At 45.0% G+C, this 18,973-nt stretch overlaps 1 protein-coding gene across 3 annotated transcripts in view; it reads right to left on the reverse strand.

Moving 5' to 3' along the window:
- Positions 1 to 18,973, reverse strand: part of GALNT14 (polypeptide N-acetylgalactosaminyltransferase 14) — a 65,902-nt gene that overhangs the window by 18,596 nt on the left and 28,333 nt on the right. For all 3 annotated transcript variants that reach the window (XM_085218871.1, XM_085218870.1, XM_019613452.2), the window contains exons 3-5: positions 10,632 to 10,730; positions 3,009 to 3,076; positions 1,199 to 1,264 (exon numbers count right to left, since the gene is read on the reverse strand). In XM_085218871.1, coding sequence (XP_085074997.1) covers positions 1,199 to 1,264; positions 3,009 to 3,076; positions 10,632 to 10,730 — 233 coding nt within the window. The remainder of the gene's footprint in view (positions 1 to 1,198; positions 1,265 to 3,008; positions 3,077 to 10,631; positions 10,731 to 18,973) is intronic.

Consider the following 18,973-nt stretch of genomic DNA (forward strand, 5'->3'; position numbering starts at 1 on the left):
GACTGCTACATGAGTTTGAGAGGAAAGAATGAATAAAAGAGGGAGATCAGAAAACCCATTATTGCCCATATGAATTTCAGACTGGTCTCTTTGGCAAGATCACTGTTATTGAAGACACTCTACAGGAAATACATTTAATAATATAGAAATCAGTTGGCTTTTCATCATTTCTCCTGTCCTGTGGCCAGTTCTCAAGTGAGCTTCAATGGAAGGGGATGATCTATTGGCAAAATTAAGGACATATGAGGTGCTCAAGGGGAAAAAAGCCTCTTGATGAAGAAGAAACAGGGGCAATGTAAGGTGAGATAGCAGCAAATAGAAAGAGATGGGGGTTGTCAGGGGGCACACCTCTGGGCCGTGTGGAAGGTCACAGACTTTCATATTAAAATTCCATGTAGGAAAAGGACCAAGGAACAGTCTTTGAGTAGGAGGAAGAGGGGCAGAGGTAACAAAGCCTGGAACAATCCCATGTTTGCCCAGGTCAGCTCCTGCAATGCAGTTTAGGTGGACACTGCATCCACCCTGTGCCTTCATAAATACTAGTGGGGTCCTGAGGGAGGCAGCTTCAATGATGAGCAGGTTCAAGTAAGCCCTTCAGGCTGAGCTCCCAAATCCTGTCTAGGTTGTGCAGTACTAATACCTCCAGCTCCGTCCAGTGCTGAGGAAGACCATGTAAGCATATGAGCATGTACCCAAATCACAGAGGAGGGGAAGGTGGAAAGAAGCAGACTCAAAAGGTTGCAAGAAGTAGCCCAGTAGAGCATACATTCATCCTCCATATAGCCTTTTTAATATTAAAAATATAATTAATTACTTTTTTTTTTTTTTAATTCCCACAGAAGCAGCAGGAGTAGTTCCCATCTCTTTCATTAGTACAACCATCTTTAAAAAGAAGACTGGAGGCTTTGTTTTGCCTGTTCTAATTTTCTGGGTAATAAGCTACAGCTGAGCCATCTTAGATATCTTAATAGAACCTTTTTTTTTTTTTTTTTCAGGGACAGGGGGGTAAAATGCATACCAATTCCCAGCCCTCTCTCATGTCTCCTGTAAACAGTGCTTTGCCCTGTGCGCTCCATCCACTGGAATAGCTGCCCTCTCTGCCCACCCGCTCCATCACTCTCTCATTTCCCAAAGCCTGGGTTCCTCATCCAGGCCAGGGTGACCAGGGTGAGTTGGGGCTCAGGATGTTGGCCCTTACCTTCACGCTGTCTGTTCCGCAGGCATTTCACCTTGGGTAGCTTGGCCAACAAGCGGCAGTCATCAGCTTTGGAAGCACAGAAGGGAACAACATCACCAATCAGCACTCAGGTGGTCACAAAAATGGCCCCCACACCCTGAGCAGCAGCTCCAGCAACAGCCCCAAGACCACCCAGACCTGAGGTCCTGTGATCCCATATGCAGCTGCCTTCATCGCTCCTTGGCTGACTTTCCATCAGCATGGGAGAGGAAGACCGAGCAGGAGTTGGACTGAGTACATGGGCAGGAACACCCAGCTCAGCACTCTGAACTCACACCCCATGCATGCACCTCCAAACACATTTTTCCTACTCCAGCAATCTTTTATTTGCAGATACATCATCGTACCAGTATCCACCACGACTTACGCATGGAGCTGAGGTTATCTGCATGCAGCAAAAGAGTAAAGGCAGCAGAATTTTACTACATATACAATGGAAACTTGATGGGGATAGTGGGAACTCACATGCATGTGCCAACTGCATGATGAACAACTGTGTTCCAATGAACAAAAGGTCAAAGAGTTGGACTCCATGACCTCTGTGGGTCCCTTCCAACTCAGAATATTCTGAGAGGCTGACAGTGGTGAGAAATAAGTCATCACCGGGCATGAGATAAAAGCACCTGTTGCTTAGAGTGGATTGCAGGGAAAACTGACCATGTGTTTATATCATATTATGCAAATACATACATCTTATGTAAATATATGCAAAACATATACTAGGAGGCTCAGACTATGACAAAAAAGAAGGGGCCAGATGCAAGACAGCTAAGAAGAGTTGATTTCATGCAGCAAAGAGTTTCCAGACTTGCCCAGCTCAGCCTCCAATTTGCTGGAGTGGCTCTCAAACTCACCACAGCCACTGCTGGCCATTGTTCTGGCTGATTTTCAGGCAAGGCATCAACTCCAGCCTGATAGATAGACAGCCAGTAAGTGAGTCTGTTGTGAAATCTGTTCCTAACATCCTCCAAGGTGGTACCGATTTAGCAACAGTCCACTCAATCAACGTGTAATACCTTATCCTTTTCATGCCTGAGACTTTTTTTTTTTTTTGAGCTCTTACTTTGCACCTGGGTCTTCCATTTGCTCATCACACCATCAAGTTCTTTAGCTGAAGACAACCAGGGTCATTCCCTGAGAGCTCACACGGCCTCAGCTATGGACTTCTGCTGGAGACTGGACCTACTGATTTCACAGCAGTCACCTATTAACCAGCAGGAAGCAGCAAGAGGATGTGGGTTGTGTCATATACAGCGCTATAGGTGAGGCATTTCAGAAATTGGCAGCTCATGAAGAAAATCCTATTCCACTCCTGTTTACGGCAGTGAAAATCAATCAGAAACTTCTGGCCACCTACAAAAATGTGTGCAGAGTATATGCTGGGGGCCAAATAGTCATGGGAAAGATGGAGGGAGCAGATGCATGCCCAAATGCCAGTGATATGAGCCCAAAATTGCTCCTGGCTGCAGCTGAAAGCCAGATCAATCATACCTTCAGCACAGTACAGCTAGGTATGGATCAGATTCACATCTACTAGGCATAAAAATGATTTGTCATGTGTTTTTCCTGTATTACTGTCCTTAGAACAAATTTAATCGTCTGGAATTTGAATTTTCCACGTAGCTATGCAGACGTGGGGCAACAGGATTTCCTATCCACACCTACAAAGCTTTAAATTTCCTTTCTTTGCAACAAACTCTCTCAGCAAAAATCTGGACCTCACACAACCCCTTTCAGCTGGGCAGCCCACTTCTAACAAGGGGTCACTTACGATCGTCGCTGAAGTCATCCACCAGTATGATTTCATGGATGAGGTGCACTGGGGTGCGGTTCATCACACTAAAAGACAAAGAGAGAAAAATCTTTGGCAGTGTTTGACCAACTCATCAGCCCAGAAGATGGGGAAGAAGAGCTTGGGAATCAGTCTTTGCAAAGGAATGGCCAGGCTTGTGGTTCTAGAAAGAGTATTGAGAGAGAACCCAGAAACTGGTTTCTGCTTCAGTAACCTGTATTGCCAAGCTATCAGCTGCCCACAGCCTAATCCAACAGGTTAGCATCTGATATTCTTGGGAAATAGATGGGATTCACCCTTATCACCATGGTGAGCAAAAGAGAGCAGCCCAGAACACCTGGAGGAAGAGGCTTCATCTACATGCAAGTTGCACCCAATTCGCTTTCTGTCACCTTTATACCTCTAATTGGTTTAATGACACAGTGCCCAATGCCAGCCAGGCCAACACAGATAAAATAACCCAGCTAAAAACATCATGACACAGCTCACAGCTATGGCAGGGCAATTGTTTTTATCACTGACATAGTGGTGCTTCAAGGGTTGCAGAGAGGATAAGAGCAGAGTTGTAGCCTTCCAGCTCCGTGAAAGAAAAGCGGGAGGATGTGGTCCACAGCTCCCTCCACATGTACAGTCACTGCAAGGTGTGTCTGAAAGCTACAACCTTCCTTTAATTATATCAAGGTGATTTTTTTGTATTATCATTAAAATGACTGGACCTGATCTTCCCCTTTCTAGCACAGCACAGAAGTCAGCAGAACTATATATACGTAAAATCCCCTGCTATCAAGGGCTAAGGCTGAGCTCTTGAAGCACTGCCCTCTGGGCTTCCCAAAATCTCTTAAATGCTGTGTCTGGATATTGGTAACACCAGACACTGCCACATGCAAACACTTATCAACAGGTTTCCCCAGCTTTTCAGGCTCCCAAGCCCCAGCAAAAAGCTGGGGAATCTGGAAAACTGTGTTCCTATTCCAGACCCCAGTGGGGAGTGCTGCAGAAGGCAGAACAAACAGGGACCTCGGTGGTCTCACAGCACTGGACACCTAAGAACGTTCATCAAAAGGACTGCATGGTGCCATATGGTATGGGACATCCCCATGGCTGTCTGGGGCAGCTGTCCTATTTCTGTCCCCTCCCAGCTCCTTAATGACAGAGCAGTAAGAGAAGTTGGGAAGTCCTTGACTTTGTGCAAGCATGCAAGCACTGCTCAGCAACAAGTGCAACATCCATGTGTATCAAAGTTGTTTTTCTCCTAAACCTCAAACACACCATCACACCAGCCACTATGAAGAAAGTTAACCTTATCTCAGCCAAAACCAGGACAACCTCCAAGCCCAGAACTACTTTCCCCGCAGTGACTCTGGAAACATATTCTCAGCCTCATCCAGTTTCAGGACCTGGACATAGAATCATTAAGGTTAGAAAAGACCTCTAAGATCATCCAGTCCAACCATCACCCCATCACCACCATGTCCGCTAATTCCCACACTTCAGACATTTCTCTCATTAAGGTTTCGGGGGGGGGAGAGAGGGGAAGGAAAGCTAGGGCACACAGAGCCAGTTAGATGTGCTGTTCCCACCTGTCAAGTGTGTTTTAATTATTATTATTAATAGGTTTGTTATTTAAAAAAATATATATATATCCCCATATGTGACAGCTGAGTTCAGCAAATTACCACGGCTGAGAGTCAGCAAGGGAGAGACAGGAGAGCAATATCACGCTCAGTGGAATATTTAACAAGCACTGATTGCCTGGAAACCTAACTTGGTGAAACCTGCAGGAAAAAAAAATAGCAGCCTTGTAAAAAAGCCAGCAAACCTCCTGCTGAGAGTGGAAGTGAGGAGGAGTGAGTAGCATGAATATCCAAAGCCTGCATTCACCCAGCCTCCTAAGCAGCTTTGGCTATCAGAAGTGCAACGTGGGGGTGAACTCTACAGGGAAGTGATGCCTGTGAGGATAAGTCAATGAAAGCTACTACACTGGGCTGTATTTGCAGATCTGAGCACTTAGCAGTATTTGGTGCATTGGAAAAATTACCCAGGGCACCCATTTATGAAAGAAGAACCAGTAGGGACAGCTTTCAAGGAGTGCCTGCAGTGCCAGCAGCCTGGGACAAACCCTGTTCTTCAGGTTGCCATCCCATACATTGGAGAGGGTGCCCCTAATGCTGTGCACAACACCTTCAGCAGTGGTGGTCACCACTGTATCCTGTCTGGGCATCTTCAGCTCACCTTGGGGCTCCCTGCCCAAAACTAAGTTCTCACATGCTTCAGGTTTCACAGCTGAAGGCTTTGCCATTGACCACCACCTGCTTTTATTTTTCATGCAGTCTCCATAAAGGGTGCCACGGGGTGGTGAGATCTCCTCCAGTTAACTGCAGGCATCTAAAATGTGGGACTCCAGCAAGTTTACCTCTTAGTTATGGAACGCATCTTCCAAGCATGGATCACCCCAGCTTAAGTTAGTCAAGTGGAAGCCTCTGTTTGTTTTCCCTGTGTGATTAATCCCATTCAATTGATTTGGAGGAGTGACACCATCCTAAAGCCCAACTAAGAAAACTCTGAAGAGTGTGTTCCAGAGATCTATCACAGCTTTAAGGGACCTGATGTTCAGTGATTTCTGTGGGCTTTGGACTCATTACCACCCTTTCCAATATGTCCAAAGCCATCTGAAGCCCCAAATGGCTTTCCAGCAAAGCCAAATTCACATCTCCATCACTTTTTCTACCTTCTTCAGCAAGGACTGGAAAACAGAGACACTGAATCCTTCACATTTTTGACATTATGGGAATTTTTTAAAGACAGTCTACAAGGTATTTTTAAAAACTTAATACCAGCTTTTCTACTTCACGGAACTTTGCTTAGCTTTGATTTTGTTGTTGTTATTCTATATTTTTATCTTCCTTTGTGTGTGTGTGTGTGTGTGCGCACTTTCTTTTTCTTTTGCATTTATATGGGTAAAATCCCAAGGCAATATTATAGTGCTTTGAAGTCCTTCCATTATTTATAGATTTTCTTCTCCTTGAAATCAAACGTAGGTAGATTTGCTGCAGTGATGGATATTCTAGCAAATCAAAACAGCTTTTAAGTTCTGTGGAGCTCGAGTGCACAATACTTTCTTTCTTAAACCGCTCTCAAAAAAAAAAAAAATCATGGCTTCTAGTGCTTAAGCTTATTCAACCCATTAAGAACGGATTCTCTGCTGAATTATTGCAAAGTTAGTATGGAAATTTTCTTTGTTTCAGTGGATTGAGCAGATATTATGCAGCTGTAACCATACAGAGTTTCACACTAAGTTTTCACAATCATATCCAGTTCTACTCCTCAGCGTCTTATAGAATCATAGCATGGCTTGGTTGGAAAGGATCTCAAAGACCATCCAGTTCCAACACTGTGCTACAGGCAGAGTTGCCAACCACTAAATCAGGCACCAGCTCAGGTTGCCCAGGCTCCATCCAACCTGGCCATGAACACCTCCAAGGCTGGGACATGCACAGCCTCTCTGGCCAACCTGTGCCAGCACCTCACCGCTCTCTCAGTGAAAAAATTCCCCAACATTTTGTTCAGATCCTTTCCAGTCTGCCTAGAGACAAGCATCAGATCCAGCAACTCCCATTCCAAACAGCTACCATGCAAATCTCATCTTGACTCATAAAAAGTGTTTTCACAGAGCGGTTCAAACTCTCTGACAGAAGGTTGACATTTTTTTTCTTTTTTGGTCACCCAAAACACTAGTTGCTTTGCAGAGGTGGCTTGTGGACATTAACCTCTGAACCTGTTAATTCTCTCCATGGCAACACAGTGGGACTTAGGGAAAAATAAAAAAAGAAGGGAGAAAAACAGAGAGAAAGCCTTTGGGAGTAAAATTGAGCCCTGGAGGGACCAAAGGTCACAATTATCAAAATCAGGACGAGAGCACGGAGAGGAAACGCTCACCAAAATGAACTGCTTCAATAACTGAAAATGACTAATTATGGAGGTAGAGAGACTTCACACCAAGAATAACCATAATGAGCTTTGATTACACTGCAGCTCTCACATTTTATTCTTTCAAATACCCACCACACTCTTTGAAATTCAAGAGTTCTCTTATGTTAACATCAAAAGGTAAAAGTGCTCTTGGCACTGTGTACTTAGTCACTGTGAGAGATGATTAGCAAATTAAAAAAAAAAAGTCCAGGGCTTAAGCAAAATAAATAAATAAATAAATAAATAAAATACCCTAAAGTGCTAATTATACAGTTTCTGAGAAACACCTGGCTTATTTTTGCTCCTTTAATCAGCCTTACTTCAGTTATGGCACAGAATCTGTACAGTGCTACATGCTGTTGGAGGAAGGAGATGTTGGCTCTGCTCTTTCTCTGTTTTGAGAGCATTGGAATGCAGGCAAGGTATCTGCACGTGAGCAGGAGTGAGGTGTTGGTGGTGCAGAGCATCACCCTTCTTTCTTGCAAGTGCCAGGAAAGTGACAGGTGTAATATTCTACCCTCTAATTAGGGATCTAAATATTGGATGTGGTATTCACAGCACTCACACTGGGACGCCTGCCAAAGGACATGCTTTGGTTTGTCAGCACAAGGTAAATAATGAAGCCTCCCTGTTCCTGCTCTGAGGTCTCCAGCTGCAAATCTGAGGAATAAATATATGAATAAATCAATCTCCTCAGTGGAGAAGGGTGGAGAGAGAAGGAGAAAAAGACACTGAAATTATCCCTAAAACGGGTCTCTGTATGGCTGCTTCTTCCTGTCGTTCCTCCTGGAGTTTACCCATGCAGTCCCACTCCATGGAACTGAAGAGTTACCATCTTTAATGCAATGAGCCTCAGAGCTGGACATAGGTGAAACTGAACGAGATGCAAAATAAGAGACTTACTCGAGGTCACTCCAAAAGTGAGCAGCTCCAATAAGAACCCAGCAGTAGTTTCCACAAATGTGAAGAACCACTTTACTATTCACCTCCCTCTGGCCAGTTCTCTTCTGTGTTATGATACTCAGTCCTTACTACCTGGGCACTTCCAGGTATAGCAAGCATAGCTGCATACACATTCACAGATGCTGACAACATCATCTGCAGAGATTTGGGCATACCATTAGCTTAGCTTTTGTTGTTTTTTTCTCATTCTTCCAACTGGCAAATGGCCAGAGAAAAGATCAGGAAACCTTTAATTAATCCATTATTCCACACAGCCCGCTGGCTTTTCTCAGCAGTCTGGATGACGCAAATGGCTCCTCAGCAAAGTGTAGCAAACGCCTGTGACGTGTCTGGTGTAAGGGCTGCTGCAGGGGCTGCATGCTGGCATCTCTGCGTCATGGGCTAGAGCATTGCCATCCCTATCAGGAGCCAAGTGCAACCATGGAACCTGCTATGCACCTCAGCCTCAGTGCGTGTTGGGCTTTTGGGATCCCAAGTTAAGCCATAGGAATAGCACCATCCCTCCTCTTTATACATGGTCCTGTGAGAAGTGCTCCCTGGCGCCCTGGTTTGGACAAGCCCAACGATCACCCTTGGCACAATTCCTTCCTCCTGCAACTGAGGTTAATAGGCAGCGTTCGTTTTGTAGCAGAGGGGGAAACTTAACTCACTCAGGAAACCAGGTGTGTAATCCCAAATCTTCCACCAGCTGCCAACAATCACCTCTCCATTCCTCACCTGTCACCTACGTTATATGAAGAGTGCACCATGGAGATGTAGTGATGAGAATGGGGACAACTACTGCATGCAGTGATTGGCAGTGTTTTGAGCTACTTAATCACAAACTGTTCCAAAAGGCATGAAGCAGCTACAGGAGGACATGGTTGGTTTTGTCTGGCCAATGGAAAATGATCCATGTTGTTACAGCCACCGTGGGATGGAGTTATCTGGAAGACCTAATTAAACTAAGCATTTGCTTCTACAAATCAGTCAGAAGGCACAGCAAATGAACCCACAGAGAATGAAGAGGCAGATGAACTCTCAGCTGGGTCCAAGCATAGGCAGAGAGATGGCAATACAAGCACAGTCATGGCCAGAGGGGAGCAGGGCAGGAGCCACGTCACGAGGAATACTTGCTACTAAGGGTTGGAGGGATCACAGCAAATCCCAGAGTGCTGCTTCCAGGAAGAAAACAGGAAAACTTGTTGCTGGGAGGTCATCTCCAAGCCACAGGGACTAGGAGAAAAAGTGCCATTTCCTAAAGGCCTGCTCATGAGTGCACAGCATGGCAACTACAGAGAGGCAGGGGGTACCCAGGCATAATGTCTAACATCTCTTATGTGGCCGCATCATTCCTGATCATAATTGCCAGGAGAATGAAGTGCCAAGGTATGGGAGAGACGAGACTAAAGTCTGTCCCCACACTTCCCACATTATAGATGCTCTAGAAGACTGTGCTTGACTTTGCCTTACCATCCCTATTACAGTGGAGTCTGGAAGATGATAGCTCAAAGCAGGGCACTGTAAATCTAAAAGAAAAAGTTCAGCATGAAGGAGCTGGTACATAATATAAAGAGTCAGTGCTGTGCACACCCAAAATCCACTCACCCTAAACAGAGAAAGCAGTAATAGGTTATTAAGTGTGAATTGAAGGAGATGGGATTGGGCAGGAAACCATAAAGCAAAGCAGGAATTCAATTTTAGGACTGTCAAACTCGCCTGTGGCATGGAGTGCACCCACCTGAGGATGGATGCTGCTTCTAGAGGAGCGCTCATTGAAGATATGATGGTGAACACAGCAGGGCTGAAATCTTGGCAAACAAGAGCTACCCCTATGTATCTACATGACCTTAGAGCTTACAGCTTGTTGCTAACCAAGTCTTCACTATGTGAGCATGGAACACACCTGTAAAATATTCATTATTGGCAGACAGCAGAGAACATCCCAGCTTTCCTTAAAGGAAGATCCAGCTGAGACCTGGACACAGGCCTCTTGAAGGTGTGATGGACACATTTCATTACGTCTCCCCTCAAGACAGCTTGCAGCAAGGCACATGCTGGGATTAAACACTGATTTTTAAAGTCTGCAGTGAAAATGAAGCCTTGTCTCTAATCCACTACAGCAAAATCCAGCCAAGAACAAACTGACAAATTAAAGAATGGCCACGTTCCCAGAGCACTCCAAAGTGCACCCAGAAGAGAACAGAAACCATCCTTGAAAATCTTGTCTGCATGTGTACTATTAGAGCTTCTCAATTAGTAAAGCCTTTCTGGCATTGGATGGCTCAGTGGAGAAGCTCAAGCAGCAATACCAGAGCAGAGATTTGCAGAATGATGGCCACCCCTAGGCAACAGGGACGGCACAGAGCTGAGCACTGGTACCCAGCTGCATTTAAAAGCTGTTATTCCAGGCTCTGTAATAATCTTTTGCCTCTCCCCTTAGAGAGCCCAATACTAGACCCTGAAAAGCAAGCACAACTATTTGCTTCCTGAGCACCTCTCTGTAAAACCTACTTCTCTGAGACCAAATTTCATGCTAATTTCCCCTGGTAATTGTGATCATAGCTGGTGGGTCTATTCACTTTGCTGCAGTGAGTTCTGCAGCATTCTGCCTTTCTTCACAGAAAGCTCAAGCCTACTCACCCTTTCTAAAAGCATTTACAACTATGCTTCAGGAGACAGAGAGCTCACCTCCGAATGGTCCTCAGCAGAGTAGACCTGGCCTCGTTGTGGAAGGTGATGACAATGCTGGTGGGAGGGAGATCCTGGCGGTAGCGCAGAGTTGTACACCTAGGGAGAGAAAGAGGAAAAGGGCCTTCAGGTGCTGAAATCCAAGGTGGGATGTCATGAACACAAGAAGAGCAGAGTGTTCTCCAGCACACACTAACTCAGTTGTTGCTTTCTGATTGTTTTACTCAAAACACTTTCCAAATCATGTCTTCGCTTGACCAAGCCATATTTCTCATAACTACACAGTCACCAACCTCCCAAAAAATCATCATTCATCCAATTATAATGCAATGTCCATCTTTAAAGGACCCCAAAGGTGCACGCCCACTCTGCATGCAGGAGAAATGTTGATAACATTGCTCCATGTGGCAACACCTTCATCCATCAAAGCTACATCTCAGAGATGCAAATATGTTTCTGAATTACTAACCAGCACCAGGCCATGCCCTTCTGTATATCAGAAATAGTGCAGTCATCGGAACTAAGGAGTTGATCATCCCTCTGTACTTGACAGTGGTAGGCTGCACCTCAAGTGCTGTGTTCAGTTTGGACCCCTCACTACAAGAAAGACATCGAGGTGCTGGAGTGTGTCTAGAGAAGGGCACTGAAGATGATGAAGGGTCTGGAGCACAAGCATTACAGGGAGCAGCTGATAGAATGGGAGTGTTCAGTGTAGAGAAGAGGAGGCTCAGGGGATACCTTATTGACCTCTACAAAGACCTCAAATGAGGTTGTGGTGAGGTGGGGTTGGCCTCTTTTCCCACATAACAGTAACAGGACAAGAAATAATAGCCTCAGGTTGTGCCAGGGGAGGTTCAGGTTGGATATTAGGAATAAATTGTTCTCAAAAAGAGTGGTGAGGCAGTGGCACAGGTTGGCTGATGGGGTCACCATCCCTGGAAATGTTCAAGAAACGTGGAGATGTGGCACTCAGGGACACAGTCAGTGGGCATGGTGGGGATGGGTTGGCAGTTGGACTTGACCTTAGTGGCCTTTTCCAACCTTAATGATTCTAAGCTACTCATCTCATTGACCCCTTGCATTGCTCAGCAATGCACTGCAGCTGAGTTTTCCCAACCTGACATCACAAGAAGCAAACTGCTCTTGCTGCTCTGTGCATGGGAGAGGCTCTCACTTGCTTTGCAGAGCTGCAGTGACAGACGGTACCACTCGTTCTCCATGTGCTATTTATACACAATTATCTCCCAGCTGTTTTGAGCTGTGTGTCCTTCCACTCACTTCCAGTACGAGGCGGGGGAGTCTGCGTAGCTAACAAGAGAAGCTATTTCAGGAGAAGAGCAAAAGAGGGTGGAAAATACCGAGCCATCAATACGTTACTACAATAGTTAAGAAGCTAATAAATAATGCTCCAGGGTATGTATCAGCCACTCATGGGAGAGCTGGGGATATTGCACACCAGCTGAGCCCGTAGCGATGTGCTGAGAGCTCCCTGTGCAAGGCAACTTGTCTTTAAAACTCCAGATTTGTACATGCTGCGTCAGCCCAATTAGACCTCATGCAAGTAGAAAGCACTAAAACTTCATTCACAAGCACATCCAAAGCTCTATGACTCGCCCCTAACTTCTGTTCAATGAGGCTTGTAACATCCCAAAGATGGGATGGATGACTGCGCTGCCACTACTGCATAGGCAATGGACACTGCTGCTTGCACGCCCTGCATTACACGACATTTGTTTCCTCCCATTGGCCCTCTTCCTGCTTCTCACCCCCCCATTTTAACAACAGCTACACATTCTGGCTCCTGAGAAAGCAGATTTCAGCTTAAGTGGTTTTTTGGCACTTGCTTGGGTAATAAAAACCACAGCTTGGAAAAGCATTAAATCCACCATGTCCAGAATTATTTTGTGTGACAATTACATCTGGGGTAATTTCAATTTAATACCTCACTGCAAGTGCAAATTGCAGTATGCAGCCCTAAAATTGCTGTAATAATGAAAATAAACCTGCTAAGAGCTGCCTGTGCTACCTCAGGCTGTCACTGGATAAATGTTTTCTGCTGCTTATGGTATTTCATAGGTCACCCAATTGCCAACAAGAAAAAAAAAAAGAAGCATAAAACCCCACCCACAACATTTTCAGGAAACAAAGAAAGAAAGTTTGAAAGATTTTTTTTTTTTAAAGATTGTTCCTTAAAAAAGAAAATTACCCTCCCAAAAAATGTAATAACCTCATCGCTTATCTTTGCAGTCTGATGAAGCTTACAGGCTGAGGTCATTTAAAATTGAGTTTTAAAGTCTTGCAGCAGGACTGGGGAGCAGTGTTAGCACTGCAAGTGCTAGCAGGAATGTGCAGCAGCCTGCAAGGCCGGAGCTGCAGTCGCTCAGTGGAGCTGGAGGGGCTCAAACCACTCAAGAGAGAGCATCCACATGTACAGACTATTCTGCCTTTATCCCAGAAGCCAAGAAGTCAAGCTTTCATTTAACATTAAGTTTCACTTTTCTATGGTTTATTTCCCATTCCAATTTGAAATAAGTTCAAAATTAAAGTTGTTACATCACAGGAGCTGCAAAGACCTCTTGCAAAATCCCAAACTTGGGCAGTGCTACAGCTGAGGGCACCTCAGCACCTCGCAGACCTTCAAAGACACTGTTTGAAGACATTTCTCTTGGTTTGTTTTGACCCTCCTGCTCCTGATCAAGTTATCAAACACTCGCATAGACTCAATGCACAGCCAACACTGCATACCTACAGGTTTTCCTGACGTGAAACACACCAACTTCAACCCATTTTGCATTTAAATCGGCTCATAATGCTCCTCATCACCCCAAAGCCTGTCTTGGAAACACAGAGCAAGCAGCCCAGTGATAACAGCTTGACTGGAGACCAACTCTGCACCTAAGCCTTTCTTGGTCCATTCCTAGCCTCATTTGGAGCGTGCTTTTTCCTTGACACTTGCCATCCACTTCCAACGTGTTCTCTACATATTAGTTTTGAGCAGCAGATGGAACTACACATTGTGCAACCCCCTCTTTTCTCCTTGAAAACGTGTGGGAGAATGGTCTAGCCAGCATGCACCTCAGACTGTTTGGGTTTGCCTCCACGCTGCAGCCACGGGGCTCACATCAACCCTCTCACATCAACCTAGAGAACAGAGACCTGACATCTCAAACAAGATGCATTCACACATATGTTGGTACTTTACCAAAAGGATGGGAGCCCTTCTGGAAATCAGTAGCAGTCCATAAGTGAAGAATAAAGCCAAGAAGAGCTTTCTCTTATCATATTTTTATCATAGAAACTAGCTCAGCACTCTGTAGGCTTGGTGTGTTCATTGTAATTCCTCTCTCCAGGACCTCAGAGGAAACAGAACTGAGTACTGACAACCAACCAAGTGTGAAAAATGGATCCCTCAGAGAAAAATTAAAATTGCTGCAGAAGGAAGGAGCAATCCACCTGGTGTAGGAGAGCAAACAGTGGCCTTAGAGGTGGGAGGAGAGCCCCAGCTGTCTTGCCACGGCCAGTACCGAACATGCCCAGGCTCAGCACACCCATAGGGATGGTAGGACATGCAGGCACCTTGGGTAACAACTCTCTTTCAGTCACCACTTTGTGCCCTCCAGAGGTGGGAAACACAATACTTTTCACATTACAGCCAATATATGAGTCACATCCAACAGTGCTAATGGGATGTGACAGTTCAGTGTGCACACAACACCTGTTCACACAGAGAGGTCAGCATTGCCTTCTTCAGGACATGTCACCCCCATAACTATTTTTGGTTCCTCTTGAAAATCCCCGGTCAAACAGACCACTTGGGATGCAAAAAGGTTTGACCAAGGGGGAGAACACACGGTGCAGCCTGCAATAAATATTCAGTAGTGGTTAACATCAGATCTGACAAGGAATTATTTGGTATGTGTTAACTAGATGCAGTGGGATAATACTAAGGAAGACCATCAGGAAAACACTGCCAGTGTCCCAAACCAGTTTGGACTATAGAGTAAATTCCCAGAAGAACACGTTCAAGCAAGGCAAATATAAAAACACTACAAAATGGACAATAAAGAAGAATCCCCAAAGCTAGAAGATGCAGCCACTGCTGGAGGTCTCCTCAGCCTCTGAGGGAGATGTACTACCGAGCCACCAGCACTAGCAGGGAATCAGAGCTGCCTGAATGGTCATCACTCACACTGCCTCCAGGAAGTTACAAAAGATACTGGAGTTCAAAGCAAAGAGCAGGTTGGCCAAGGAGGAGATTTTCTTATGTAGCTCCTGGCAGTTGCAGCAGTGTTATATTTAGCTGGTGCGCAATTACTTTTCTTTTAAGTTGCTCCCTTTTGGTTTTCTTTCTTTCCTTCCTACTTTTTCTTCCTTCCTTCCCTTTCTCTCTTTCTTTTCCCTGAAAGATGGATAACAAAAGAATTACTCTAACAGCTGCATTTGAAGAAAGGGAGAAAAGCAAGAAGGAAAAAAAAGCCTTCTGTGCACATGATGTGCTGCTTGCTTGTGAACTGACAGACAAGTTGATGCATTAATAATTTATTAACAATTCACTGGATTTTATTCTTTGGAAAAGGGGAGGAGAATAAAAAGAATCTACTCAAATGGAAGGAGAGAATAATATAGCTGCATTCAAAACCAAGTTAAACAAGATTGTACATCTTGATTTTCAAAGAAGCTCATGAATATTTCAGGATTCTTGGGCCCTCCACACTGACTCAGGGCCTATATTGTTTTTCCAACTCATTGTGATTTAATCTGGCTCAGCACCATACAGCCAGTTGCTTACTCCCTCCCCACGCAGTAGGATGGGGGAAAAAAATGGGAAATGAGCTGAAAATGGGAAAAAAAACAACTCATGAGCTGAGATAAGGACAGCTTAATACAAAAGCAAGAAAAGGAAAGAGAAACAATCAAAAATCATCAACAATAGAAAGAATAAGTGATGAACAATACAACTCCCACTACTATCTGACTGATGCCCAGTTGGTCCCTGAGCAATGGCAGCCTCCCTGGCCAACTCCTCTCACGTTATTGCTCAGCATGAAGCCATATGGTTGGGGACATCCCTGGGCCAGTCTGGGTCAGCTGTCATGGTTCTGTCCCCTTCCAGCTCCTTGTGCACCCCAAGCCCCCTTACTGACAGCGCAGCACGAGAAGTTGGCAAGTCTCTGACTTAATGCAAGCACTGCTCAGCAACAAGTAAAACAGCATTATTCTCATCCTAAAACTAAAACATGGCAGTGTACCAGCTATCAGGAGAAAATAAACTCTATGTCAGATGAAACCAGGACACCACCTTTCCTTTCCTAGAATTGAGGCAATGAGGGGGAAAAAAAAAAAAAAGAAAAAAAAAAAGCAATATACGTGGGGAAAAAAAGAAAATTAAAAAAAAAAAATCCCTTTTCAGTAGAATTTTAAACAATAGCCAAATTTCTAATGTCATTCTACTGCAACATCAGAGGATTTCACCTATTGGAAATGAAAGCAAAATCTGGCACTTGCACCTTTCTGAAAAGCCACCAATCCTTTACTAAAGCTCTTAACAAGCCAAGCCAACCTCAAGTTGCATTTAAGAAGGTCTTCATTTGAAAATTCAGCAGGGAGAATGCCTTCCAACTAGAATCTCCTGGCACCGCATAGCAAACCAAAGTAGAAAAGGACTCTGAATCTCACCACACCTCCTTAGCCAGAACTGGAGAAGTCCAGAACCACCCCTATGCTGTGGTAGCTCAGGAACACTTTAGTATGTATTCTGGACTGAAGTATTCCTGAGCTGTCACAGCATAGGGTGGCTTTGGACACAGTATGCAGTGCTTATAGCACAAATACAACCAAATTGCCCAAAGATATTTGTTGTGATGGTGCTTTTGATACACTTGATGGAGTAGCACTTTATAGTTCTGGTTAGCTGGGGAAAAAAAAAAAAGAATTTGCTTGCAGCCTGAACTATCAACCGTAGCCAACCTCAGAGAATTAGTTCCATTGCTTGCTAATACCCAACTTCGATTTCAGTCTAGGTAAACATATTGGGTCAATAGAAACACTGCGACAAGCATGAAAGTTAAAACAAACAACTTTATTCTGTCAGAATTGCTCAGAGCAAGCTATCAAAGTAATCAATGGCACGTAATAATTATAAGGCATGTAGTCAATACGTTATAGCAGTCAAAGGAAGAGGGAGGCTCTAGCAGGGAGTGATCATTGGCAGCCTGGGAGCACCAAAGCACTTGGTATGAAGCAATATCCATCCTCTGAAATCACTCGTGGGCCGTGCTATGGTTTAGGGCATGCTTTCTCTTTCCTCCAAAAATATAGGATCTTTTCTCTGTCTCATAAGGATGGAGGCTTCTGGAGGTCGAGGAGGAGACACTATGTCTCCATAGAGGAATTGGTGCTAAAAACCCACCCACTGGGAGTCACCAGAAGCCACCAGCACCTCCTGCCACTAAAAGGTCCCCAGGGCCTCCCAGCCCTCCCCAGTGCAACATAGCTGTATTTTGCTTCCCCACCAACATCTCCTGCAAATGTGGGGGACCCAGCACGCATCACAGCATTGCTTCTGCTCCACTGCATCATTTGTTCCCTAGAAATCCAGCACATTCTTTTTATCTGATTTTAGAAATTGCTTGCCTTTAAATACAGCCTGTCATTTTTAGATGACTAAGAGCGTCAAAAACATTTGAGATCTAAATGATTTCTCTGGGTGAGAAAAACAGATCAGTTAGGCCTTACATCTTCCTGCATTTTTACTGTCAGATTCCCTAAGAGCTTCACTTTTGGTTTAGCCTGAAATTGCTAACTCCTGTTTTTAATTTTTCTTAAAAAATCAACGAAGCAAAACACAGTTACTCAGCCAAGATGGCCAACTCCTGTCCACTGGCATAGTCCCCAGACTGACAACACAGCCCTAATCCAGGCAAGGTGAGCTGAACAGATCCAACCTGCCCCTGCTCTGCCTCCACGCTGAGCTTCAGCGTCTTGGGTGAAAGCAGTGGCACTTGTGTCGATCTGCTGCTCACATCCTCACATCAAACCAAGTGGTTCTTCCTCAGGGCACAGTTACTGGCAGGTCACTGGCTTTTATTAAATTCCCAGCTGTCTTCACCCTCCTGCCACCCACCTCCTCCTCCCATCATGACACACTGAGAGATCACTGCACACAGGCAGATTCCTGGAGATGAGCTTTTTATCTCTGGGTGAATGTGTCACAGAAGTGGATCTAATTAACTGGGGCTCTGTTGTTGAAAAAGGTTAATATTTTATCATGTCTTCTGTCTGGAGGAATAATTAGCCTTGGCAGTACCAGCTCATCCATTTCCTGAGGGCCTGAGTGAGAGATAAGAGGCTGGAGAGACATGTGGCACTGATGGATGGATGGCCACTACCTCAAGTTTGGGCTGACAGCACATCTAAGCTACAGCTGCTTTTCAACACTAATTCACAGGGGAATATTAACATGGGAGAAACTCTGCTTCAAAGGCTGTACATCTTCTGCTCTTCCTAGTCTGTGCCCTTAGTGACAGGGAGCACTTTAAAATGAGGCGCTGGGATTCAACCAAGATTCTTGCAGCACCCATCCAGCACTTTGTCTGTGGGCTCCACAGCTGGGGTTGTGCTGGGGCAGCCTCCTTGCTCCCCAGCATCTGCAAGAAAATCCCCAATCCACTGCATGCCCAGCTGTCCTCATCAAAGGATTCAGTGCACATCATCTCCCCACAAGGCTGCTAAGAACTGAACAGAGATACAAACTTTATTTTTTCACCTTTCTTGAATGAACGGAGAAATTGGAAAAGAGCAAAGGAAGAATCACTTTCGATCGACCCAGAAGTACTTTGTGCACGTTTTCTTGGCAAAATATAATAGCGGTGGGGGAGGGTATGGAATTTCCAAAGCAAAATCAAAGCTGTCTCATGGGGAAATAAGACAGAAGCTGCTTTCATCTGTTTTTCTCAGCAGTTTTTGGCAAGCAAAATACTGGTCCAAATAAATTAAAGGTGCCTCCTCCGTTCTTCTCAGGAGGATGTCTGTCCCTTGCTGACACTCTTTGTATGCAGCGAAGCACTGCAGGGCTGGCACAGGGGACAACTTGAATGAATATAAGGTGTAGGAGATGCGAAATCCACTGTTATAACCCAGTGTTGGCTAGGTCAGCCCAGAATCACCTCTCTGCCAGGATCTGGGCTCTGTAAGCAGGGGTCTGCAGGGCCTGGCAGGCTCTGCTGATCCCCCACGTCCTACAGACGGCTGTTAGCCAAGAACATGCAGCTCAGGAGCAGTTTCTCCTTGCTGTACAGACAGGAGCCATAACTCACTCTCCCAGCACAGCTCTTTCCTCTACT

Source organism: Meleagris gallopavo, chromosome 2 (genome assembly GCF_905368555.1).
Source record: "Meleagris gallopavo chromosome 2, MGAL_WU_HG_1.1, whole genome shotgun sequence".
Taxonomy (NCBI): Eukaryota; Metazoa; Chordata; class Aves; order Galliformes; family Phasianidae; genus Meleagris; species Meleagris gallopavo.